This window comes from Megascapheus bottae, chromosome 22 (genome assembly GCF_031878675.1).
Source record: "Megascapheus bottae isolate mThoBot1 chromosome 22, mThoBot2.hap1, whole genome shotgun sequence".
NCBI lineage: Eukaryota > Metazoa > Chordata > Mammalia > Rodentia > Geomyidae > Megascapheus > Megascapheus bottae.
The window spans coordinates 6838024-6857478 of NC_143530.1; the positions used below are offsets into that span (position 1 = coordinate 6838024).

The following is a 19455-nucleotide window of genomic DNA, read 5'->3' on the forward strand; positions in this document are numbered from 1 at the left end:
GGAAGGTTCATCTGGAATATAAGTTATCTGAAGATAGAATTGGTGGCTCATGCCTGTAATCGTAGCTACTCGGTGGCTGAGATTTGAGGATCCAGGTTTGAAGCCAGGCAGAGAAATTCCAGGGAGACTCTTATCTCCAATGAACCCTCAAAAAACCGAAGTGGTACCGAAGCTCAAAGTGGTAGAGTGCTATATTCTTGAGCAGAAGAGCTCAGGGACAGTACCAGTGCCCAGACCCAAGTTCAAGCCCCACAACCAGAAGGAAAAAATAAATAATCCAGGTAAGAGTATGAGGTAAGTCCTAGCACCAGCACAAATGTATGTGTGGGCACACACACACATGCACAGGCACACACACAGGCACACGCACACACACACACTTGAGCTGGTGGGACTTGGTAGTATAAACCTCCTGGAGGAGGCTGAGGCTGGAAGACTTGGAAGCTCAAGGTCATCCTAGGCCACGAAGGAAGGAAGGAAGGAAGGAAAAAAGGAAGGAAGGAAGGAAGGAAGGAAGGAATGAAGGAAGGAAGGAAGGAAGGAATCTCCAAACGAGATAGTGCAAATTGTCAAATTTGTGACAAAGGCAAAAAGAAATAGATAATCCTAGCTACTCATGAGGCTGAGATCTGAGGATCAAGGTTCAAAGCCAGCCCCAGCACAAAAGGACCTGAGACTCTTATCTCCAGTTAACCTTTAGAAAGCAGGAAGTGGGGCTTGGGCAGTAGCCCCAAGCTGAAGAGCTCAGGGACAGTGTCCAGGCTGAGTTCAAGCTCCATGACCCACAAAAAAAGAAAGAAAGAAAGAAAGAAAGAAAGAAAGAAAGAAAGAAAGAAAGAAAGAAAGAAAGAAAGAAAGAGGCCAGGAGTTTGGCCTAGTGGTTAAAGTGCTTGCCTAGCATGCATGAAGACCCAGGTTCGATTCCTCGGTACCACATACATAGAAAAAAACCAGAAGTGGTGCTGAGGCTCAAGTGGTAGAGCTCTAGCCTTGAGAAAGTCCAAGGACAGTGCTCAGACCCTGAGCCGATACTCTTTACCTGACTTCTGTAACTGTAACTCCTCTGTACTATACCTCACCTTTATAATAATAATAAAAACTATTTTAAAAAAAAAAGAAAGAAAGAACAGAAAAGAAAATATAGGTTGGGAGTTTGGCCTAGTGGTAGAGTGCTTGCCTAGCATGCATGAAGACCCAGACTAGATTCCTCGGTACCACATACATAGAAAATGCGGGACGTGGTGCTGTGGCTCAAGTGGTACAGTGCCAGCCTTGAGAAGAGTACTCAGGCCCTGAGTTCAAGGCCCAGAACTGGCAAACACACACACACACACACACACACACACACACGCACGCACGCACGCACGCACGCACGCACGCACATACAACATAGGAGAATATCTTCATAACCTTCAAGAGAAGAAGAAAATAATGGGAAACAAAAGTGTGAACTATGAAAGGAAAAACTGATTAACTCTGTGTGTGTGCACACATTCTCGTCAATATTAAGACTCAAACTGAGGACTTTGTACTCTCACTTTCTGGTCAAGGATCATTAATGCTCTACCATATGAGACATGCTTCCACTTCCAGCTCTTTGCTGTTTAATGAGTCTCTCAAATTTGTCTGCTTGGGTTTGTTTTGAACCTTGCTCTGCAGATCTCAACTTCCTAAGTAGCTAGGTTGGCATGAGCCACCAACACTCGGTCACTATTAATTTCTTGATTATTGATTATTAAAAAAAAAACATATTACAAGACCAGGAATGATGATGAACACCCCTAACACCAGCAATGTGATGGCTGACGCAGGAGGATCAAGATAAAAAAAATTTTTTTCCAGTCCTTGGGCTTGAACTCAGGGCCTGATCACTGTCCTTGGGCTTTCTCAATGCCAGAGCTCTACCACTTGAGCCCCAATAACACTTCTGGCATTTTCTATATATATGGTACCACGGAATCAAACCCAGGTCTTCATGCATGCTAGACCACATCAAGATAATTTTTTTTTGGCCAGTCCTGTACTTGAACTCAGGACCTGAGCTGCCCTTGGACTTTCTCAAGGCTAAAGCTCTATCACTTGAGCCTCAGCACCACTTCCAGTTTTTTTTGTTTGTTTGTTTTTGTTTTTTTGCCAGTCCTGGGCTTGAGCTCAGGGCATGAGCACTGTCCTTGGACTTTCTCAAGGCTAGAGCTCTACCACTTGAGCTACAGCACCACTTCCAGCTTTTTTCTATGTATGTGGTACTGAGGAATCGAATCCGGGTCTTCATGCATGCTAGGCAAGCACTCTAACACTAGGCCAAACTCCCAGCCCCGATAAAAATTTTTAAAAATAAAATTAAAGCCGGGTGCTATGGCTCATGCCTGTAATCCTAGTTACTCAGTAAGCTGAGATCTGAGGATCATGGTTCAAAGCCAGTCCTGGCACCAAAGAACCTGAGACTCTTATCTCCAATTAATCACTAGAAAATGAGAAATGGGGCTGTAGCTTGAGGGGTAGGGTGGTAGCCTTGAGCTGAAGAGCTCAGGGACAGGGTCCAGGCCCAGAGTTCAAGCCCCATGACTCTCCCCCCCACCTCCCCCACACACATGCAAAAAAAAAATTAAATTATACTTCCAGCCAGGGCTCAAGTGTCAGAGCAGCTACCTAGCAACCAAAAGCCCAGAGTTCAGACACACTCCTGAGCAAATCCAAAATCTAATCCTTCAACTGTTTTTATCTTAATATAGGAACTAATCATTAATGGATTTAGAAAAATCAGATATTAAAAAGATAACATGCAAAGTATTTCTTCCTTTTTTTTTTTTAACCAGTCCTAGGGCTTTAACTCGGGGCCTGAGCACTGTCCTTGGACTTTTCTGGGAGGAATCAAATAGAGGTTTTTGTGCATACTAGGCAAGCACTCTACCAGTAAGCCAAACTCCTGGCCTGCAAAGCATTTATTTAAACATATTTATCTGTACATTCCAGATTTATTTCTTTTTACTTTTCTACTGTTTCTTGTAACCTGTTCCCATAGAAAAGCCTGTTGTTGGGCCTGGGAATGTGGCTTAGTGCTAGAGTGCTTGCCTAGCATGCATGAAGCCCTGGGTTAGATTCCTTAGTACCACATAAACAGAAAAAGCCGAAAGTGGTGCTATGGCTCAAGTGATGGAGTACTAGCCTTGAGCAAAAGAAGCCCAGGGACAGTGCTCAGGACAAGTGTTCAAGTCCCAGGACAGGCCAAAAAAATTTTTAAATAAAATTTGATTATGGTAAGTTAGGATAAGACAATGAGGAGAGGGTTGGCACACAAATGCTGTAGCTAATCGTTGCAACCATTACAAATACTGGGTGAAGCTTTGTTACTGCCCTGATCTTTCCTTAGTCCCTGAAAGTCAGGGATGGGTAAAGAAACAGAATATAATACAAACAAGGGATGTGACTCAAAGTCATCTACATAGAAAAGTAGAAGCTAAAGGGAGAGTCAAAGCAGATCTTGGCTGGGACACCTAACTGTGTACCACATCAAGACACTCTCTGCTCCCTTCCTAATCCACATGTCCAAATGTCTCTCCCACTTTGACTTCTCAAGTTTCCACTCCAAAGGTCTGTCTTTACTAAATGAAGTGTTTTGTGATAGCCCAGTACTCTTCCTGTTTGTGGTGATGCCATAAGCTCCTTACACTCAACTGTTCTGTATCCTTAAGTGCCCACCGAAGTGGCAGTCCTATCTAGATAATGGGCTCCTTCTCCCCTCTCATCATTTAATCATTTTACCATTTAATGAGCCTGATCTTCCTCACCTATGAAGTACAGTCAAATAACTAGAAAATCCCCGTCTGGGGATAAAGAATACCCTTACCACCAACTGGAAAAACTGAGCTGTAAATTATTTTCCTCCGCCTGGAAACATCCTGTACGTCCTGCAAATCTTTTGTTTGGAAGGAGAGGGAAGATCATAGTGGGGCTTGAGCGCTCTCCTCCCTCCCCTTTCTCCCCGCTCTTCTACCATTTGAGCCACAATGCAAGGGGGGCTCTAGGAAACTGCATTTTCTTTTTGCTATCACAGGCTTCCTTATCATGGCAGGCGATGCTCAACTTGCGGAGAGACATTTACTCCGCCTTTACGGTTTACCTCATCGAATCTTCACAGCAGCTCTAGCAAATAGGAGCCTACTCACTCATTCAACAAGTTATGCACCGCACAATGCGCTAGGTATTGGAGAGGTGAGGCAAAAGTATATATATAAAGTTCCTGCCCGGGGCCGGGAGTTTGGCCTAGTGGTTAAAGTGCTTGCCCAGCATGCATGAAGACCCGGGTTCGAGTCCTCGGTACCACATACATAGAAAAAAGCCGGAAGTGGTGCTGAGGCTCAAGTGGCGGAGCTCTGGCCTTGAGAAAGTCCAAGGACAGTGCTCAGGCCCTGAGCTCAAGCCCAGGACGGGCAAAAAAAGAACGACGGGTGGTGTGCGGCATTACCAAGGGGCGGCTCCCGGGAGTCCGAGCAGCCTTCCCGACGGCGGCGCGGGAGCCAGCAGGCTCGTCACGAAGGCCCTACCGGGCCGCACTCCCACAGGGCGGGAGCGACGCGGGCCGAGGGAGCGAGGGTAGCGCTCGGCCCCGCAGCCGGCTCGGCCACTGCGGCTGCGCGCGCGCCCGCCCCGGAAGCGGAAGTGCGCCAGGGGTCCGGGTGGTATTCAACATGGCGGCCCTCAGAACGCTGGTGTCTGGCTGTGGACGGCTGCTCCAAGGGCTTCTGGCGGGCCCAGCGGCGGCCAGCTGGTCTCGGCTTCCGGCGCGCGGCTTCAGGGAAGGTGAGTACGGGGTACGGGGTTCCAGCGATCCCCTGAAATTGAGAAGGGCGGCGGAGTACGTCTGCCAGCCTCGACGCCCGAGATGCCTCCTCCAGGCCCCGGGCCCGTGTGCTGGGCCTCCGACACGCAGAGGAAGGGAGCCGAGGGGAAGGCCCGGCCACCCAGCAGGGACGGGAGAAACCTGCCGCCGGTTCAGGAGAGCTTCACGACCTTCCTTTCTCCCAATCTCCAGAGCTTCCCTTTCCACGCCTCTCCCCCCCAGAGTGGGAAGGCCATGGAACAGCTGAGAGTAGTCCTAGTCCACCAGGATTCTGAAGAAACCTAGATTCGAATGAGATTATCCCTGCGGCCCGAGTTTGGCCTAGTGGTAGAGTGCTTGCCTCGCATGCACGAAGATCAGGGTTCAATTCCTTAGTACCACATACTTAAAAAATGCCAGAAGTGGTGCTGTGACTCAAGTGGTAGAGCTCTAGCCTTGAGAAAGTGCAAGGAAAGCTCAGGCCAGGACTGGCACACACACACACATACAAGCTGATCCACTTACATGATAAAGTACAGGAAGATTCGTTTACTTGAACTAGCAAACCCAGTGGAAGTTTGCATAAAGGGGATGTTTCTCCAGGCTTACACAAGGATGGAATCTGGTCGACCTTTCAGCCTGTAACTTTACTTGAGTACCTTTCCCCATGCTGAGATTGGAGTTTGGGACCTTGTGCTTGTTAGGTGGGCTCCCTACCTCGAGCCAGGTCACCCACAGAACACCTACAGCCTTCTGTGGAGTCCTGTGGGAAGCACGGGTGGATGAATTATCTGTGAAAAAAACAATGTCTTTGGTTTTTTGTAAAGATTCATGTGCCATATTGGCCAGCCAGTATTTATCAGTTAAAGCTGAGAAGTATTCACTGAAAAACTATCATTGGAAACAGAGGAAACAGAAAAGTGAGTGTGTGTGTGTGTGTGTGTGTGTGTGTGTCCCCTAATAAAATGAAAGGGTTAGTGGAGTAAATTTATTTAAGAAGAGGTCTCTATCTTAGCTTTCAAAGAACAATTTCAGTAGAGTGATAGAAGAGGAATCCAGTTTGGAGATCAGTTGTTGTGGGTAGAAAATGATAATAGCAGATATGCTTGAAGAATTCCATTGTGGAAAGATAGAACAGTTGCCAGAGGGAAAACATCCAGATATGGCCTGATTAGAGAGATCCATTAATAAACACAAACATCAAAGTGATCCTGCCAGTGACAGGAAGGGCCTGAATAGGTGTATCAGTTCCCATGCTGCCAGAATTAGGCCTATGCATAATATTTTTGAGAGTGCCTACTAGGTTGCATATCTTGTATGAAAGTCAAAGATGAAAATAATTTTTTGCTATGTTCCCAGAAGAAGGTTAAAAGGAATCGTTTTTTGTTTTATCTTTAAGACTGAAATGCTTAGGAGGTTACACTTAAGAAATATGTTAGCTGGAAATGTGAAATGATGGTCTGCAAATTGAAATGAGTCTTTGAAGTCTTTTCCATAAATACTTAGGTTGGTAGGTCCTATCAGTCACTGTCAGCCTAAAAGCAAAATGTTAAATCAGGAGCTGGTGGCTCATGCTTGTTATACTAACTACTCAGGAAGCTGAGATCTGAGAATCATGGTTCAAAGCCAACCTGTGCAGGAAAGTCTATGACTCTTATCTCCAGTTAATTACCAGAAAACTGGAAGTAGAGCTCTGGCTCAACTAGCCTTGGGAAAAAGCTCAGAGACAGTGCTCAGGCCCTGAGTTCAAGCCTCCCAACCAAAAAATACTCAAATGTTAGATTAACATAATGTGCTCTTGATTATAGTCACTATCATAGTCTATATTCTTGAAGAGTCACCTATTTTCATACCGTTAAATGAAGTTTTTAATGTTCTGTTCATTACTTTTAAGGCATCAAGCATTAGACATGTAGTTGATTTATACTGGTCCCAGCTTGTATATTGAATATTTAAATAATAGGATTGAATTTAAAATTGTGGTCAGGAAGCTGGATCTCTTGCTGTAGATAAAACTACAACTTGTAGTTAACGTTTGTTTTTTGTTTTTTTTTTTTTTCCTTCCTAGGCCTGCCTTTGAATTCAGGGCCTGAGCACTGTCCTTGAGCTTTCTTAAGGCTAGAGCTCTACACGTAAGCCACTGCACCACTTCCAGCTTTTTCTATATATGTGGTACTGAGGAATCAAACCTGGGTCTTCATGCATGCTAGGCAAGCACTTTAACCACTAGGCCAAACTCCTGGCCCCTGTAGTTAAAGTTTATGAGGACTGAACACTAGTGTTCCTGCCAGTGAAAACCTTCACTCTAAACATGCAAATCCCTGTTTGCAGCAGGGGCAGCTCTGCCCCATCAAACATTTGACAGCGCTTAGACACATGTTTGGTTATCACAACTGGTACTACTGATAGCTGGTGGGGAAAGAATAGGGATACTAGTAAACATTGTAGGAACCTGTCTCTGCTGCCCCAGGCCTGTAATCCTAGCTACTCGGGAGGCTGAGATGTGACCCGTGACTGTTCAGAGCCAGCCCAGGCAGGAAAGTCCAGAAGACTCTTCAGTTAACCACCAGAAAATCAAGTGGTGCTGTGGCTCAAGTGGTAGAGCACTATCCTTGAGCTAGAGAAACTTAGGGACAGAGCTCAGGCCCTGAATTCAAGCCCAGGACCAGCTCACGCAAAATAAATAAACAAGGGGCCAGGAGTTTGGCCTAGTGATAAAGTGCTTCCCTAGCATGCCTGAAGATCCGGGTTCAGTTCCTCAGTACCACATACATAGAAAAAAAGCTGGAAGTGGTGCTGAGGCTCAAGTGGTAGAGATGTACCCTTGAGAAAGTCCAAGGACAGTGCTTAGGACCTGAGCTCAAGCCCAAAACTGGCAATAATAATAATAATAATAATAATAATAAAATAAAATTTAAAAAAACAAGACAAAACATTGTATGACTCACCTGATAGCTCTCCACAACAAAGAACCCTCTGGTCCTAAATGTCACCCCTGCTAGTGTTGAGAAAGCCTAAAGTTTGATAAGACATGCATACAAAGCCAGAAATAAACAGATTGGGGGGGGCGGTGATTTTCTAAATCCTGGTGTAGGCAGCAGGTCATTTTCATTTTCTAGGTTTCAACATATATGTATTCATGTACTCCTTAAAGTTGGATATTAACTGTCCTTATTTTTTACAGATGAGGAAGTCCAGTGCCAAGGGATTCAGTGCTATATAAGGGATGGCGTTAGAAGTAGAACCACCCTCCTTCCTCTCCAGTATCGTAACCTTGGTCTTCTATGACAGGACCTTCCTTCCCTGGAAGTCCCACTAGTTAGCTTGCATTTAGTATTTTGGGGGATGGAATTGTCAAATTTATCAAAGATTATATTAGACCTTATTCTTATAAAGGAAATGTATCTCAAGAACAGAGCAGAATGCACTGAAACCAAGTAAGGCCAAATGGAATTTGCTCTGCCTTTTTCAGCTAAGGAGCTGCCTGGAGAATGTGGCATTTCAGAGAGGGATGTGCCTGGTAGGGTAGGCAGCTCTATAGCTACAGCAAATTGAGGGCACTAAAGGATTTAAGGGAGTTAATCCAGAGTGAGCTGCTAGCAGAAAGGGGCTCTTGTACAGCAAGACTCTCTGTTCTAAAGCAGGGCAGTGACATTCCCTCTGGGCAGAGGGGATGAGGGAAGCCGTGAATGTTAATAGAATTAAAGATGAACCTGAGGAAGCCGTGCATGAAGAAGGAAGGTATTTGAGGATAGTGGTTATTGACCAGAAGCCCAAGCACACCTCCCAAACTCACACTACTACTTGCGAGGCAGTGAGGGCTGCCTTCTAGCCATCGGTCGCTCCCTTCCTGCTGACTAGGACTTGGTTTCCACATGACCTCAGGACCTTGTTTCTTTGGCTGCTAACTGCAGCAGTGGCCTGTACTCACCATTCATCTTCCCTCACTTCCTCTTGTACTAAACAGTCGGGTCTTTACACAGCTGCAGTTCACTGCCTTTGTGTTTATGTGGCCTTCAAGGTCTTCTGCGTTCATTGCCATCTCACCACAATGCTCTTTCTCCAGACTGTTATCATTCAGTTATCTTGGACTCTTTCCTAGACAAGTGTTTACTGAAGTACTCAAAGGACCTCTTTACAAGGCATGGACTTTATTATGATGAAGTTCCCATTCTTGGTTTAGCTCCCTTTCTTCCTTTAGGGTAAAGACAGTGCCTTTCTATTCTGTATTGACTCCACAGTAGATAGATTGGAGTTCTCTCTCCCACCCCCACCCCCTCTCTCTCAGTAGATAGGTTGCCTGGTTTGAGAAAGATTGAGACATACCTATCTTGAGAGATTTTGGCCCTCCATTCTAATCTAGAAAACTGCTTAATCTCTCTCTTTTCTTTATTAACACTGCTGTATCTAAGAACAGAAAGGTGATTTCCTCTTTTCCAAAACAAGTTTTCTGTTAGCACATAAAGCTCTTAGTCCAGCTTGTCTTAGCTACCCCCACTTAGGCAGCCAGGGACAAAATGAATCTCAGGTTTTGTTTGGTTTTGCCATGTTTTCTATGCACACTGAAAATCAATACTACTTTGATTCCTATCTCCTCTTTTCAGAGGCTTAAAATCTACTGAGGGCCTTTCCAGGCTCCAGGCAAGCCTTCTCCCACTGCACTAAGACACTACCCTAATCAGGCTCTGTCTCCTGTGAGTTCTCAGGTCATTCCTCTGGTTTGACAAATTGTCTTAGATAAGCATCTGCCTATTGTTTTACCCACTGGCTTCTAGTAAGATATTCACTGGCTTGGGATTGCTGTGCAGAGAGCTTATGAAAAGTAGAGCTTGCCATGGGCTTTGATCTCTCTTCCAGGGGCCAGTGGGATGACTTCAGGGTTTGGGTCTTTGCCGAGAGTGATGTGTTTTGCTAGGCTTGTTTACCTCATGGTTAGGACCCAAGTGCCTCTACGGAGAGGGGAACCACATGTTTATCCTCTTTGTGTTTCAGGGCCTGGTTCTTATGCTGACTCCAGTGGGACCTGAATGTGCCTTTGCTTTTGTTTACTGTGGGACTTCTGAGAACCCCCACCCCTTTACCTGTTATTGCTTAGATTTAGTTGCCCTCAGTACTTGCATTTTCACAAATTCATAGTTTCTAGGCTGACTGGAGCCCCCTTTAGGCTGGAAATGGAGCCCCACTCTATTCTGGGGATGAGCTCTGCTGTCCCCTTGGCTAGGAAAAATGGTGTCTGTGCCTCCAGATTCCCACTGCAGTGACCTTCCCTCTGCAGCTGTGCTGGCTTCCGGACTGACACCAGGTTGAGTCTCACCCACATCCCGTTCTTGGTTTGGTCTCTGTTCTGTACAAGTAGATCCGTGTGTGGGGTGACGCAGTTTCTTTTACTCCAGCAGCCTTGTTGTCTTTGACTTGATTAGTGACTTCAGTGTATCTGGAGAAAGCCTCTGGGCTTTCTGGCCACTGTGTGTGGAATTGGACATTGAGGGACTCTCAGGTTGGTTGTTTGGGAGTAATGAGTCTTTATGAATGACTTGCCCAGAAAACAAATAAGGAACAATTCCAGGCAGTCTGTGTCCAATTAGGTGTTGGTCACAGAGCTCAGTGTTCACAGATGCTGGCATGGGCCTCTGCTTGGGTTACAATTGCCTTTTTTCCCCCTTAGTCCTTTTTCTTTTTCTTTCTTTCGTTTTTTTTTTCCCTTTTCTTTTGTTGTTGTTGCAAAAGCAATATATATTTATTTTAGGAACCCCAGAAAATAAGTTCTTTCAGATAAGCAGAAAATATCCACTCCCACCACCAAGGGAATGGTAACCAGAATTACCACTTAGGTCTCCAACACATATACACATGGCTGGCCATGAGTCCCTGCAACCCACAGTCAATTGTGTATATGCTGATGGGGGTTTTCCTACAAGAAGGCCTGCTTCCTCTGGATCCTCACAGCTAAGGACCCCCCAGTTCTTGATTTGTACTTCTACTTGCCTTGACCAAAACAGAGTAAAACCAAACCATGCTGGCCCACCTACTATTTAAAAAGGGCTTTAGCACAGTGGTTCATGACTGTAATCCTAGCTATTCAAGAGGCTGAGATCTGAGGGTCACAGTTCAAAGCCAGCCATGCAGCAATGTCCATGAGACTCTTATCTCCAATTAGCCACCAAAAAGCCAGAAAATGAAGTGTGGCTCAAGTGGTAGCTGTAGCCTTGAGCACAAAAGTTCAGGGGCAGCACCCAAGTCTAGGACCAGCAAAAATAAAAAGAGCGTTAGTGTTTTGAAAGGCACCCAGCAGCCCAACAGCATGGGCCCAAGTTTTCTCTTGTCATAGTTCATAGTGAAAGGGGGACCATGGTGAATATTTTGTTCCCTAAAAACAACAGCACTTGTTAAGCATGTGAGGAACAGGCACAGCTCCTTTCTAAAGATGGGGAGCGCAGGGAGATTGTCCAGGGCTTTCACTCAGTGTGAACTGTCAGACTGCCTTTGGTGAGTGTTGTCCTTTGCATCCTGGTTAGGTAAGATAAGAAATGCATGCTGCTGATCCAGTTCTCTTCTGACTACTCAGGCGCCTGTTTCAAATGGTCTTAGGTCTGCTGGCCCCTCCTTCTGCCCCCCCCCTCCCGTGCCAATGTGCCAGCCTGAGAAGAGGATTTGAACTCACCTGGTCCTCTTTGTACAGGTTTGAAAGAGAGTTCTGAGGGTGGTTTAAGAGTGAACTTGTTGATAAGCCTCTAGAACACTAGAACACTATTAAGTGCTGAATTTTAGGTGCAGAGCCATCAAAGCCAGAACCTGGTTTTATATGGCTCTCTTTGTGAAGGAACATATATGCAAGAGATACTTCCGAAAGTCTTTCCAGTGCTGCTGCCCTCCCTCCAAAACACTTTAGGCTATTATTGCTAGCCACAGTGGGGCAGGATCTTGCTGACTCTTTGGATAGAAACAAGATGAATCTCAGCTTAAAAAGGCAAAACAGTGGACACCCTTAATCCCAGAGAGGTGTTGCTGCCTCAGCACCCAGTCTGCCTCAATGATGGAGAGCCCTGGACTTGACGGTAAACCCTGCACACTCTCTCTTTGGGGTAGGGACCGTGGGAAAATGCAGACTGCAGGCCTTTTTCTGCCTATTTGGAATTTGAGCTGTTATTTGAAACTCCCTGTTCCTTATTAAATGGCTGACCTAATTTTCCCCCTTTATCTCCATAGTGGTGGAGATCCAAGAAGGAAAGACAACTATAGTAAGTATCATCGCGTGGGCCACTCATAACCTCTCTAATGCTTGAAGACGCCTGGCTTTTCTTCCGAGGGAGACGGGGAGGCCCAATCTGGACTCCTGCCTCCAGGATCTGCTCCCTCAGTGACCATAAATCCCACAGTCTACTATTCTTCAAACTGTGCTATAGTATGGTTAATCAGAAACAGTCACTGTGCCTGGGCTGAGGTATCTGTTATTTGATTTAAATGACCTTTTGTCTGGCAAAGTCTCAGATATCTTTGCTAATAAGTTATTTGGCAGGTGTTAGCTCATCTTCCCAAAGGGGAAACTAAGGCAGTGTTTCAAGCTTAGAGACCCAGAGTAAATCAAGCCAGGAGCCTGGGTCTCAGTTCATTTGGTCTGGAATGACTAAGCCACCCCTAAAATATCTACAAGGTAACATTCTCTAGCCCTGACTTCACTAGGCAGCACCCTGTCTCTTGGTAAGGAAGCTAGAACAAGTCTCTATCTGCCCTTTTCTTCACTGGGCCCAACTTACCTCCTTTTCTTGGGGAGTCATGGGGCCAAGATTATCCTATAATCTTTAAACGACAACTTTGTTTTCACATGGCCTTCTCCATGCCTCCAAGAAATCTTCAACCACCCCACAAAGCTCCCAGAAGCCTCAGGAACATCTATGCCAATCAAGAACTTAACCTTGTGGCAGCCAGCCAAGCACACCCATCTTAACCCTGGGTAAATCCTTCCGTCCTCCCCTCCAATATGCTTGCTCAGCCTCGACGCAGGTCTGACTTTTTAAGGGACCCTATTTCCTTAGGGTGCCTCTTCTGGTACATGCACTCACTCTATAAACTTCATGTTGAGAGACACATCTAACTTGGAATCTGCTGTTCCTCATGTAGGACATGGTCTGCTCTTGGATAGCACAACCCTGGAGATACTATGGCTCTGGGGAATGCCATCCATGCCTGAAGAGGCACAGCCATGACTCTCTTTGGGCATTGGATGCCTGCCTCACTGGCTTGTGTTACATGATTTCTGCGAACCATTTGGCCTCCTCTCACCACTGGGCCTTCTCAGCCTTCCATGTACCTGAAAATTTTCTCTAGCCCATAACTTGCATCGGGCATGCTTATGGTTGTTGTGATAGAAAGGTGAATAGTGGTGCCTCCCACAGCTGAGTAGAACTTCCAGGCCCATTTTGGTCAGGCGCCCCCCGCTGACCCCCTGCAGTGTTACTTCCTTTCCAAAGCTGTTCAGACATGTCCAGCCTTGCTCTCATTAGCCACGCCTGCCAGGCTTTCTAAGCTCCCCTTGAAATTGGAGCTAGCTCCCAGATCACTGCTTTATCACACTTAGCAATTCCAAGGCTGTGTCACAGGATATAGCAGGTCACTTCACATGTGGGCACAGCAGGGTTTGAAAAGCAGTATGTCTAATGATCACAGCCGAGAGGATGAATCTACAGTTCCTCTGGTTTGGTTAAAAGAAGAGCAGCTTGTCTGTGCTTCCCAGAGTTCTTGGCCTCAGTCCTGCTGGTAACCCCACATTGTGGGACTGTCCTGTGCAATGTAGAATGGTGAGTAGTACATCCCTTACTACTTGCAGTAGCACCCCTGCCTCATTATGATAATCAAAAATGTCCCCAGACATTGTGAAGCAGGAAAGTATGTCACCTGTGGCTGAGACCTCCAGACACAGGCTTCGCTCTAAGATGAGATAGAGCTGGCAGGCTCCAAGGCAGGGAGGAAGAGAAAGGCGCTTCCTGCCACTCCACCCCGTTCATCTGGAGTTGTCTATCATGTGCCTACATTACTTTCTCCTGGAGGGCTTGGAGGAAACCTCATGTTCTAGTGTTTTCTTTTGGTTTGTTGAGGAAGGATAGAGAAAACCCTTCCCTCCCTCTTACCACCAGTATTAAGTTCAGATAGTTCCCAGTAGCCTTGAAGGCCACTAAACCACATCCCCACTGCCGCCCCAAGGCAGTTCCAGAAAACCCCACCATGCAGGCAGAGGCCTATTCGCTGCTCCCCCAAAACCCCCAGGATCAGCCTTGTCTAGCATTCCCACCCTTTGAGGTTTACTCAAGGATGAGGGGCTACATGCCAGCCCTGTCCTTCGTGTCGTCTTCTCTGCCTCCTAGATTGAAGGCCGTCTCACAGAGACTCCCAAGGAGACTCCAAATCCCCCCAACCCCTCAGGCCAGTGCCCCATCTGCCGTTGGAACCTGAAGCACAAATATAACTATGAGGTGAGTGTGAGCGCAACCACTGTGTCACTGAGGTCACACTGCAAGTACCTCAAGCCCTGTTCTTCCCTGTGCTGCCGTTCTGTTTCATGTTACCACCAAAGACGCTACATTTTGCCCATAGCCATCAAGTCCACTGCTCCTTAGAATCACTCATCAGCGCATTAATGATAACAGTGCCCCAGCTCCACCCCCAACCAACTGCCTCAGTCTCTAGGAGTGGGGCTGGCATTTTCTGGTGATTCTCACGTGCACCTAGGACTGAGAACTGATTAAGTTCACGGGCTGGCTCAGAACACCAGCGGTTTGTGTTCGCAAAGGGCTAGAATCAGGTTGTGGTTTAGCTCGGAGGGTGGCTCACAGCTTCCACTGTGGTCTGTGAACACAGTACTGTCTCTCCATTGCAGCTGCTTGTGGAGAAGGTGATGGCAGCAGTGGTGCTGCGAACCCGTGCACTGCCATGCCTGGCTAGTGCTGACCTGCTGTAATGTACTAACCCCAGGGGTAGACAATGAACTTGCCTCCTATCTCCAGCTACTAAGTAGCAGCTAGAGTACGAATTCCAGGATAGCCAACCAGCCTATGTCCAAGCCCATGCTCCTACTAGAGATGAGGAGGCCTGGAGAAACCCTCCTTGTTGCTTTGGGGACATAAAATGTTCTATTTGGAGGTTTCAGGTGATTCTGGCTGTAGGCCAATTTGACCTGTAAGTCGTCGCTGTGCCCCTCTGTGGAATGGGATGACTAAGGGCAGAGAGGCTGGTCAGCTGATAAGAGCAGGCGAAGCCACATGCCCATGGGATCTGAGCTAAATGACCCAACTAATCTCCTGGGCTGGGAGCCTTGGCTTCAGGCCATGGCAAGGGGGAGGAGGGTACTGTACTGCCCTAGGCCTTTTTGTGGTGAACTGTGCCTGAAGAGATAGAAAGTATGCAACAGAAGGGCAGCATTCAGAGCTTTGCTTCTTGCTGCATGGAAGTTAGTAGGGATGTTGGCAAACTCAGAATCCCAGCTGCTGACAAAGAAGTGAACACCCATACCTGCCCAGCTGCCATGCAGCACTCTTCCTACCAGAAGAAATCTAATCCCCTCCAAGGGAAAGGCTAAAGTTGTTTTTCCTTTACCCACTTCCACTCCACTGTTGGCCTGCTGCACAAAGGTGCTGGCTTGCTTGGTGGCCTACTGTAGGGACTGTGGCTGCAAGCGCAGTTTATCAGCCCTGGATTAACGCATTCAGGTTCTTTTTATCTGACTCTGAAGAGCACAGGGGCGACAATAGGGGGCCTGGATCCCCATTCTGCAGTCACACAGTGAGGCCGAGCAGGGTGGCAAGCTGATATGTGGACATTACTGCTAAGTCTGCTGTGCCAGGCCTGGAAAAGGGCAAATTTAACCCCTCCAAGCCTTTGTAGAGGTGAGAGGGAGGTGGTCTCTTGTCTGTTTCTCTTTCCTCTTTGACAGTCCCCATCCTGAGAATCCTGCCGGCAGGTAGTACTCCACATGAAGTCCATTCTCATGTGGTCACAGGACTTAGAAAACAGAGTTAACACGTGCCCTCTGGGAAGGAGCTGGAGAGCTGTCGGCACACACTCGATGTGTGGCACGTAGTGTCTGGCACTGAAAGGTTCGGCTCTCCCTCCTGGTGTGGAGAAGTTCACATGCTCCTCATCCCAGCCTGAAGAGAACCACCAGACATTTCCCACCAAGACCCCACAAGCACACAAAAAACTGGCTGAGCATGCTGGGACCCGCAGGCTCCCTGCACACTGCAGAACCCTGGCGCCTAGTATGACATGCAGGCCAAGCTGATGGTCTCCTTAATTTTCGTTTCCACTAGGATGTGCTGTTGCTCAGCCAGTTCATCCGGCCTCACGGAGGCATGCTGCCCCGAAGCATCACAGGTCTGTGCCTGGAAGAGCACCGCAAGATTGAGGAGTGTGTCAAGATGGCCCACAGAGCAGGTAGAAGGTCCCTGGGCTAAGAGGGGCAGAGGTCAGCAGGTGCCTCCCACCCAAAGCCCCTCAGAAATTCTGATATGTTCTTTCTCGCACTCAGGTCTTCTGCCAAACCACAGGCCTCGGCTTCCTGAAGGGTTTGTACCAAAGAACAAACCCAAACTCAATCGGTAAGCAAACAGGTACCAGACACCTGAGCACTGGGCCCGTGGCTCCTACTGGCTCCCCGTAGGAGGCCATTTGCTGAAGCTTGCATACAGCACTGGAATGCTGAGCATGCCTTGGCTGTCCATCCAGCTCCTGGCCAGCCTTCACTACCACTGTGGCTGTGCTGTGCTGTGCACTTTGGTCTCCCTTCCAGTCCCCAAAGCCTCTTTATTCTTCCTTGCCCTATGAGGCACTGACACAGGAGCAGGAGGGTAGGGAGGGTAAGGCCACTGCCTCCTGATTGGGCATTAGCATGTGCTAATCCCCATTTGTGATGTCACGCTGGGTTGCTATGGGGATGTCAGCCCTTCCCTGAGCTTTCTTATCCCATTCTCCAGCACCAAGATTGTTAGAGCGCACATAGAAGGCAGGGCCACTAGATAGAGCTGTGCAAGTTGTGCTCTGTACCGCTCAGGAGCAGCATCCAAGGAACCTGGACATCCTGAGGCTTTACAAAACCGGGAGGAAGGCCCAGAGCTTAGAATCAACCAGTCTGTTACCACTCTGGGCAGAGCCGCCAGTGCTCTCTGGTATAAGAGCAGATTCTTGTCTGACACTGTTCCTCTTCACCCATCTCTTGCACCACCACACTCAAACCCTCTTCAATTCTAATATGAGCTATTCCGAGCAGAGCTTTGGGGGTTTCTTCTTCTGCTCCCCTGACTGCCTCCTCCCTGTCTAGCCGCCAGTGCTCTAGACCAGAATGGGGCACACAGGGGGCCAAGGGATGATAAAGCAAAGCAGGCCCCTCAGCCCCCGCAGCCCTCCCAGGCCACTCCCTGCCAGAACCCAGATGCATACTGGGGGAGGCCAGAGGGTTGGGCCAAGGGTACGAGATGTGAGAACATGGCTGTTTCCTGGTACCTTGCCTCCCCATGCCTGGAGGCTGGGCCAGAGCTGGGCCTTCCCTGACATATTGCAAGTGAGGCCATCTGCTAGCAGCCCTGGGGGGCAGGACATGGTAACCACTGTGCCATGGTCCATTTGGGGGTCAAGCCCACCCCTCTAGCTTTTAAGAGCCAGCGGCAGGCCTGTGGACACCATCCATCCTACCCTCAGGCCTTTGAAGCTGGGCCAGGCTCTTCACGCATCCGGCATCCTTTATCGTGATACAGGATTGATGATGTGTGGGAGCTCTTGGGTTGCAAAAGGATGGGGGGGGGGTGGAGTGGATTTGGCTCAGAAAACAGTTGATTCCCTTGCATGGGGGCTCTAGTACCAACCAGATATCCCTGAATTGCCATGCACAGGCTGTGCTTTGTTCTGCCTTCCATCCCACAAGAGGTAGGAAGGGACTAAAGTGTTCCCTGTGAGTTGACAAGAGGCCACCCAGCACCCCGCCAGCTAGCTGCTCGCTGTGATACCGGCATCAGGCCCAAGGCTGGCCTAAGAACAGCTAAGACCAAAGCTCTGAAGAACCTGGTCAGCTCTTCTGGAGCCTTCGATCCTAACAAGCAGCTCATTTGGAAAGCCATCACTAGGCGAGGCCAGTAAAGAGGCCCCTGGGTGGTCAAAGGATCCACGCTTTTCCTCTTGGGTTGTCCCTGAACAAGCACTGAAACAGTTCCTAGTGTCAGTAGGAAGCGCTAGGCAGCCCTCCCTCACCTCCCCCCACCCCAAGGCTGACAGGACCTAGGGAACATGATGCAGAAGCCTATCCATCATGTTTTTACATTTTCCATCAGTGTTACTAGTCTTTGAAGCTTTTCAAGTGAGGCGCTGGGGGCTCACGCCTGTAGTCCTGGCCATTCAGGAGACACATGTGAGGATCGTGAGGTCAGCCTTGCCAGTAAAGTCCGTGAGATTCTTACCTTCAGTTCACCACCAGCCTTGTCCTTGAGCTCAGGGACAGCACCTATTGCTCCCAAGGGCCCAGTGTCAGCACTTACTAGAAAAGCTTCCATTTGAAGATCTCTAGAGGTAGCTGGGTGAGCCCCAGCTTAGTGCCAGAGGATTCCTGGCCCTTGCCGTTGAGCTATCAGAACAGAGGATGGGCGTTTGTGGCCAGGCTCCAGCTTGCCTCTGGACCGAGGAAAGCCCAATCCCAGCACTAGGAGCCACTTTTCCAGGAACTGTCTGTCCGGGCCTGGCCACCTCCAGAGGAGACCAGAGGGCCATGCTGGCTACCGCTCCCCTCCACATGCAGAAATCTTCCTGGGTCAAGGCTAAAGCCACTGGCCTGCACCCCTTACTCCCACCAGAGGTTGGGTGAAGGGCAGCAGTTCTGTGCCAGTTGTAGTGTCCTGGAAAGTCCCCTGAAAGCTGGGGTGTAGAGTAAGCCAAGTGGGGGAGAGTGCAGGGTTCCTCCGTGCCCTTACGTCATTCTTATCCCTAGGCTGATCCAGAGAGGAGTGCGTGCTCCCCGCAGCCTCCCTGCGCCTTCTCCCCAGCCCTCGTAAAGATCAAGGGAGCGGGCCTACTCCGCCTGACCCTGGCCACACACGCTCGCAACACAGCCCAGCCCATCTGTTTCCAGGACATGCGGCCGTTACTCCCGGAAAAACTGGCAAAGGGGATTGCTTGGCCCTGTGTCCCGGCCTGAGGAGGCAGCACCCCACTCTCCCTGTCCCAGTGTGGCCCCAGCACTCAGACTGACCTTGTGTTCACTCCATAGCTACCTGACCCGCTGGTCAGCCCGATCTGCCAAGCCCATCTACAAGAAAGGCCACCGCTGGAACAAGGTGCGCATGCCTGTTGGTTCACCACTCCTGAAGGACAACATCAACTACTCAAGAAAGCCTCTGCTCCTGTACCACTAGAGCCAGGCCTCGGGCCGGCATGGCCGGCTTCAACACCAACAGCCTTCTTGATCATTCAAAGCTGGAGGCCAACGCCTGGCAGGGTGGTCTCGCCATTGACTTGGGCCTTGTTGGCTTCCCCACCACCACCACCCCCTTACACACACAGGTGGAGGCGGAATTAACTGAAGAAACCATAAAGCACGCGGGAAGTTTACCTGCCCACCAGGTGTGCACTCATGGCTTAGGAAGGGGGTGAGGGGGAGGGGAAGC

General features: G+C 48.6%; 1 protein-coding gene across 2 annotated transcripts; it reads left to right on the forward strand.

Annotated features, from left to right (window-relative positions):
• Nucleotides 1-4670: 4670 nt before the first annotated feature.
• On the forward strand, nucleotides 4671-19399 carry Mrps18a (mitochondrial ribosomal protein S18A). Of its 2 annotated transcripts, none has more exons than XM_090355583.1 (6): nucleotides 4671-4800; nucleotides 12026-12057; nucleotides 14179-14286; nucleotides 16120-16243; nucleotides 16338-16407; nucleotides 19059-19399. In XM_090355583.1, exons 1-6 carry the CDS (start codon nucleotides 4689-4691, stop codon nucleotides 19201-19203), a joined length of 591 nt encoding a protein of 196 aa, XP_090211709.1. In that variant the 5' UTR covers nucleotides 4671-4688; the 3' UTR covers nucleotides 19204-19399. The 2 variants fall into 2 exon arrangements, with proteins under 2 accessions (XP_090211709.1, XP_090211710.1); XM_090355584.1 differs by lacking the exon at nucleotides 4671-4800 and adding an exon at nucleotides 11565-11874.
• Nucleotides 19400-19455: the final 56 nt, after the last annotated feature.